This window comes from Apodemus sylvaticus, chromosome 3 (genome assembly GCF_947179515.1).
Source record: "Apodemus sylvaticus chromosome 3, mApoSyl1.1, whole genome shotgun sequence".
Taxonomy (NCBI): Eukaryota; Metazoa; Chordata; class Mammalia; order Rodentia; family Muridae; genus Apodemus; species Apodemus sylvaticus.
Genome location: NC_067474.1, coordinates 158,394,518 through 158,401,737, shown reverse-complemented (window position 1 = coordinate 158,401,737; position 7,220 = coordinate 158,394,518). Strand labels below are relative to the sequence as shown.

Sequence of the window (7,220 nt, the reverse complement as noted above, 5' to 3'; positions counted from 1 at the left end):
GTGGTCGATTCCTCTGTCTCCTCTGTGAGATACTTGTCATCCCGGAGCTCCGATATTAAACTGCCTCGTGTGCTTGCGTCAAGTCTCTTACATTTCCTTGGGTGTGCACCATCCCAAGACTAAGTGAGGTCTCCCCCAAAGGGGTGTCCTACAGAGGCTGGAAGACAGAAGTTTCTGACCTGGATCTTGAGGCATGGTGAATAAGTAAAGCTTAGGTAGCCAGGCAGTGGTGGTGAACACCTTTAATCCCAGCACTTGGGCGGTAGAGGCAGGTGAATTTCTGGGTTTGAGGCCAGCCTAGTCTACAGAGTGAGTTCCAAGACAGCAAGTGCTACACAGCGAAACCCTATATGGGAGAGGGGGAAAGAAAAGCTTAGGTGCAGGCAAGGTAAATCACACCTTTAATCCCAGGAGACTGAAGCAAAGAGGTCTCTGAGTTCAAGGTCAGCCCAGAACAGAGTAAGTCCTAGATCCAGATGTGGTGACACACACCTTTAATCAGGGCCACACCTTCTATTGGAGGCCAACATATGGACATTAGAAGAAGGAAGATTCACTCTTGTTTGTTTGCTTGTACTTACTTGCCAGCACATCTATAGAAACCTACTTCTACAGAAGACTAGTGCAAGCAAGTAGCTCATGGGCCTGAGAAACTAGTAGATTCTTGGAGTTCCCATCCATGGCTGCCCATTTTTGGGTTAGTTGCACTACAGACTTTAAGTCATTACAATAAATTCATTTAATATATAGAGATATTCCATAAAATCTGTGACTCTAGAGAACCATGACTTATATAAGTACATACATACTCAAACTCACATACTCTGAGAAACACACACACAGAGTCACACAAGTCATACACTGAATGATAACAAATCAAAGCATATACTGAAAACATGGCTGTGAGGATTTATTCTCCTGAAGGTCTTAAGATCAGAGAGACTGGGAAGAGCTTTCTGAATAGGTGCCGATGTTCCTCAAGAGTAGAGGACTGAACTAAAGGGGTGAGCAGGTGGAAGGCATCTCCAGGAGGAGACAAAGTTCTGAGATGATGGAGGCACCCAAGAATCAATGGGGGTGACCTTATCTGAGACTCACTACATTGGGGAGATGGAACTTGAAGAGGGCATTTCCTATAGCCAGGCAGGAGCCCCAGTGGAGCAATAGAGACATCAATCTACCAAGAAAACATTTTTTAAAAAGTTTTACTTATTATATGTAAGTATACTGTAGCTGTCCTCAAACACCCCACCAGAGGGCATCGGATCTCATTGTGGATCATTGTGAGCCACCATGTGGTTGTTGGCATTTGAAATCAGGACCTTTGGAAGAGCAGTCTTACCTGCTGAGCCATTTCTGCAGCACCAGGAAATAAAACCATTTTTTAATGGTTTTATGAGACAGGGTTGTGTGTGTGTGTGTGTGTGTGTGGCTGTCCTTAAACTTACTCTGTAGATCAGGCTGGCCTTGAACTCTAAAATCTATCTCACTTACCTGTGCTGGGATTAAAGGTGTGTACCACCACTGCCCAGCAAAAATTTGACCCAAAATGTATCCTGTCTAAAAGGAATGCAGGTGTTGGGCAGTAGTGGTGCACACCTTTAATCCCAGCACTTGGGAGGCAGTGGCAGGCAGATTTCTGAGTTCGAGGCCAGCCTAGTCTGCAGAGTTCCAGGGCAGATAGGGCTATTCAGAGAAACCCTGTCTCAAAAACAAACAAACAAACAAACAAACAAACAAAAACAACAAAAAGGAATGCAGGCACAGGGGATGGGGCAGAGACTGAGGGAATGGTCATCCAATACCCTGCCCATCTTGAGACCCATTCCATGGGAAGCACCAGTCCCTAACACTATTAATGATACACTCTTAGGTTTTCAGACAATTTCTTCTTGTCCTCTGAGAGCCTCTACCTTTCAGTTGACTCAGACAGATACAGACACCCATAGCCAAATAGTGGATGGAGCTTGGAGACTCTTATGGAAGAAAATTATGAAGGATTATGGGCCTAGAAGGGGATAGGAACTGCACATGAAGGGCAGAGTCAACTAACTGGGCCTTTGAGGTTCTCAGTTTCTGAACAATCAACCAAAGAACATACATAGGCTGGACCTAGACCCTCCCCACATATGAGCAGATCTGCAGCTTTGTCTTCATGTGATACCCAAAACTAGAATGGGGGCTACCCCAAAATGTGTTGCTTGTATTGGGATGTGTTCTTCTAGCTTGGCTTCCTGATCTGAACTCAGTAGGATAGGAGGCACCTAGCCTTGAAGAGCCTTCAAATGCCAGGGTGGACAGATAATGGGGTGGGGGCACCCATTCATATGAGAAGGGAATGGGGGAAAGATTGTGGGAAGGGATGACCAGGAGGGTGGCAGTGAGTGGGATGTAAAGTGAATAAGTTTAAAAAATAAGTTAATAAAAAAGAAAAAGAAAAGAAAAAAAAACAAGAGTGGAGGAACCTTGTGTCCAAAGGTACTTTAAGTCTTTTTTCTTTGAGGTCATGGCAAGAATCCATATATTCTCTAACACAAGGGACATATATATCCTGAGAGGCAACCACAGTTGTCAACCAAAAACACTTGAAATCTTCCAGCAAATTCCTCTGCCAGCCAAAAATTCAAATATCTGCCAGTGGTCTATACCAACCTAGTACTGGAGTCCAAGGTATGTACCACCATAATGTTACTCATTTTATTATTTAAAATATATTAATTTTTATTTCTTTTCATCATGCGTATGGTATGTCTATGTGCAGAAATGAACAAGTCTTCCCATAGACCACAAAATGTCAGATCATCTGAAGCTAGAGTTACAGGTGGTTATGGGCATGAAAACTAAAACAATCCTCCCCAGGAAGAGCACCAAGCAATCTTAAACTTTGAGTCATCTCTCCAAGAGAATCTTTGTTGTGTTTTGATAAGGATTTCAGGAAGCTGAAGTGTATATAATCTTGAAACATGGGGCATGTTATTCTGAAAATTCTGTGGAAGAAATAGGGACAGAGAGAAGAGAACACAAGAATATGTGAAGGGCAAACCGAACAGTGAATACCGTATTCAAATCTCTTTGAGTGTGTCAAGGTGGGTCTGTACTGTTGACCTTAGACAGAATTTAAGCCCTCATTCTCCAGATCAGTATTTCTCATTGAACTATGACCCAATGAAACAATCATCATTCCCAAGTACCTCCAAATAATGCTGAAATACGCATGCTTTATCTGGAATGAGTCACTTGAGTTCCGGCTTTCCTTTCTCAGAGTCCAGAAGTGACCACTCTCGTTGCCAACAGAAACATAGTGTGGCCTCCATGTTGTAGACACAGAGTCCTCCACAACCTGCACAAATGTTACTCACAAAGCAGATCTCTTTTGGCTGACGTATAACATTGAGTGTGACCATTAGCTCAGAACAATATTGTGCAAATTTTTGTGGGAGGACATTACCTAATTCATCATAGACCTCATAGGGTGCAGAGTACATTTCCTTGGTCAGCTGTCTCAGGTTTGCAGTGTGCTGCAGTAGCTTCTCCAGGCTGTTCTTAGATAAGAAGTTCATCTGAAAATCAACCTCAGTGAGCTGGGTGCATTGGCTCAGAGCAGGCAGGAGGACATCGATTTGGAAGTCCGTGATCATACAGCCCTTCAACTCTAGTTTCTGCAGTGTAGCTGTCAGTCGTTTTAGAAGTCTTCCTAGAAATTCATGACTTAAATTTATAAAGTCGATGCCACTCAGATCCAGGTGTTTGAGCTGATAGACTCTTGGACACTGGGACAGACACCTCATATCTGATTCTGACAGCTTGCAGCGAGTGATTGCAAGGGTCTCTAAGGGATTCTCTAAGCACCTAAAGAGAGACAAAGAAGATCATCTCCTTAAACTTCAATAGAGGTACACAGAGGGCAATGATTCCAAGAAAAGAGGCTATTTATGTCTAAGGTCTTTATGTGCTCATAATGAAACTCAAGATTAGAGTGCTCCCTGATAGAGAGTACCCAATAAGTCTTGTCACTATAAGCAGAGGACACACAACACCATCATGACTGCTTTTGCCTGAAGGTCTACAGTGCCCTCTGCACTTACTAGCATAATACTACATCAGAGGACAAATGATATCAGAAAGTGAATCCCAGTAGGACTGTCTTGGAAAGACCTAGAACCATTCCCGTGTGTGACAAACTTGAGAGCATGAGGCCCACCTCCATGGCATGGACTTGGTCCTGTCAACAGAGTTCCCAGAAGCCCCAATGATCCTCAATCATTACTCAGCCCCTTCCTGTGCTTAGATGGCCTCAGACTCATGGGGAGACAGAAGCAGATCAAAAGTCTTCATACAGTTCTCAGGACAGCCTCCATAGATCTGTTTCTGCTACATCTGGATCCTAGCAAAGAACGTTTCTAAATAATGGACACATACCTGATAGTCTGAGTTTACTGAAGTGAGAACTCAGGATGTAGAGTATCACAAGGTCAAATCTGTGTAAATCCAAGATTGTCAGGGAAGCCACAGGTGTGCACTGACCTTTCATGTAACATAGGCTTTGATCTGGCCCCTGGATAAAGCTCACTATCCTTACTCACCTGAGCACTTCATCCAGATGTTCATTCACAAAGCAGACGTCATTCAAATAGAGATGCTGGAGCTTGTGGAGTTTGGAGAAATGGGGAATGATCATCCTTATACACCGGTCTTCCATGTCTTTATTTCCAGACTGTTCCAAAGATATGTGGACATTATTGAGAAGGAGTTTTTGAAGGTTTCTCATCTGGCCCAGGTCAGAGGCTATCATTGCAAGAGTGTCCAGGTTGAAGTGTTTATACACTTCCAATTCCTGGATAGAACTTGGCTCAACTATTTCCAGAAGATGCCAGGGGTTGTAGTGAGGGTTGGGCAAAAACATCACCTTCTGACAGTTCACCTGTACATCTTTTCTCTTCTTTGCCCACTCATAAAAATATTCATTGTATTCAATTGTATGCCTGGGATTCACATAAAGGTTTATCCACACAGTCACAGCCTGTGTTCCCCATTGTATGGGATGATTCCTCAATAATTGTGTCTCGCTAAAGTCTGGAGGGCAGGCACCATCCTCTATTCCATCCCACGCATTCCAGAAATTATCGTTGGCATCTCGTAAATCAAGCACTTGTAGTTTCCACCTCCTGTGGATCAAATGGGAAAAATATTCAGATGACAGAAGAGACAATGTGTAAACAGATTTGACCTACAACACAAAGACCCTTAAATCCATTCCTCGAGGGAAGAGGCTGGGACAAACTCATTGCATATTGCTGCATCTCTTATCTGCTATGCTGTACACAGCACTTTCCCTTTTCTTAGTTTCTCTCCTCAGAGATAGTGACATCAGAAGTCTCAGATTCAACTTGGACCACATTGTGAATACTTTCCTCAATCCATACACTTCCCTCTCATCCCCATGCTCCCTTGGTGTCTCTTACCTGGGTCGAACTTTTTGTCTCATCAGCAAATCCAGGCCATCCAGCATAGCCTTCAAGGTCTCTAAGTCAGGAGTCTTCATCAGAGCTCCCACAGGAAGGCATGGGAAAGGCCAGGCTGCCACCATCTGCCTCAGGATGTTATGTTGTTTGCTGCTAAATGCATCCTTGAAGAGTGGTGGGAAGAGCTCCTCTTTCATGTCTTTTAGAGCATAGATTGTCAAGGCTTCATCTTTCAGCAGGCTTTGTTTTGCCAGCTGCTGGATCGTGGGAGGGGTCTTGAAGTTCATTATGACTTTCTTGTGGGGAGATACTATGGAAATAGGGAGATTTCAGGTAAAACACATTTTAGCTTGCATCTTTCCCTACTAATTATTCAAATCAAACTCAGTCACTGTTCAGGCAATATCATAAACCTGTATTTCCCATTAGACAATATCTATTTTTCTAAGAGACACGTTTCCCTTAAGGGCCTTCTTGAGATTCAAAAGCACCCATTTCAACCCAATCATTCTATAGCTCCCTTGCTGGGAAGCTGGTATCAAGACAGTTGATCTGAACTCCACACTTTTGTGTGAACCCCTCTACATTATCTCTGATAACTCTAAGAAGCAAACTTAAAGGTCTCATACCCAATCTATATATGAATTAAATCAATGGAACAGTTTGGTAGAAGCTGTGATATGGATTTTGTTACTTTGACTTCCTTAAGTTTTAGACCCTGTAGCCACACTGAGCTGTAGTGTGTTGTTTAGAAGACTGAACTGTGGAAATTGTCAATTTAATGCTTCCATTGATTTCACAATTTTCATTTTCTCTCTAAATCTATAATCATTGTGAATTAGGAAATTTTAAGGTGTACTGAAGATATTGGTAAGAAAATAAGGTACTTCCTCAATGGGCCAAGTCCTTGAATATTACATACTTGGCTCTCTATAAATGGCACAACTTGAGGTCTCAGAACTTAGGAGGGGAGGCAGCAGAATCAGTCTTTCATGACAGCTATATATGGAGTTCTAAGCTAACCTGAGTTAAATCACATTTTCTACTTCAAAACAATCACACCATACAACGAATCAAAAATTACAATAACCAAATATTAAAAATACTAAGATGAAATGGGAGGCTGGCTGGCTGGGTGAGATGGGGCATCCTGATGGATTGAATGACTTACCTGATCTTCACACTTCTTTCAGGTTTTCCCACTCTAGCAGGAACAGGCAGTCACTCCAGGCTCCAAGCCTCAGACTATCTTGTGCAGCCATACTGAACCTTATATGCACATTTCCTCACACCTTACCTTTTTAGGCCCACCTCTCAGAAACAAGCTACCACCTGATTGGGTCATAAAGCCTCCACTCATTTAATTATTTTGACATTTACATCTTTAGCTAGATTTAATCACATTTCTATGTGGGAATGTTTAAAATCAGAGATTCTGGTTAAGGTCTCAAAGCTTACAAGATGTTTCTCCTCAAACTCTGAGCTCTGAGATTACTTACCATAATGAACTACATATTTTGGAAGCTTCTTCTCTGTTTGAGACAGGGTTTTCCTGTGTAACTGTGGCTGTCTTAGATGGAACTCACCATACAATCTGGGCTGGTTTAAACTCATTATATAGACCCTGCATCATCTTTCCTTATAACTGAAGTATTAGGTGGGTTTGAGCCATAACACCTGGATTCTCTTTTGCTCTACTTTCCCACATTGCATCATGGGAGACTTACTGTGCTGATCAGAAAGGGCCTTTTCGTGAAG

At 42.6% G+C, this 7,220-nt stretch overlaps 1 protein-coding gene across 1 annotated transcript; it reads right to left on the bottom strand.

The window, feature by feature from the left end:
- Positions 1 to 3,233: 3,233 nt before the first annotated feature.
- Positions 3,234 to 5,749, bottom strand: LOC127680420 (PRAME family member 12-like). Its single transcript, XM_052175879.1, has 3 exons — positions 5,463 to 5,749; positions 4,584 to 5,165; positions 3,234 to 3,849 (listed from the first exon to the last, which is right to left on the bottom strand). Exons 1-3 carry the CDS (start codon positions 5,747 to 5,749, stop codon positions 3,234 to 3,236), a joined length of 1,485 nt encoding a protein of 494 aa, XP_052031839.1.
- Between the last annotated feature and the right edge of the window lie 1,471 nt (positions 5,750 to 7,220).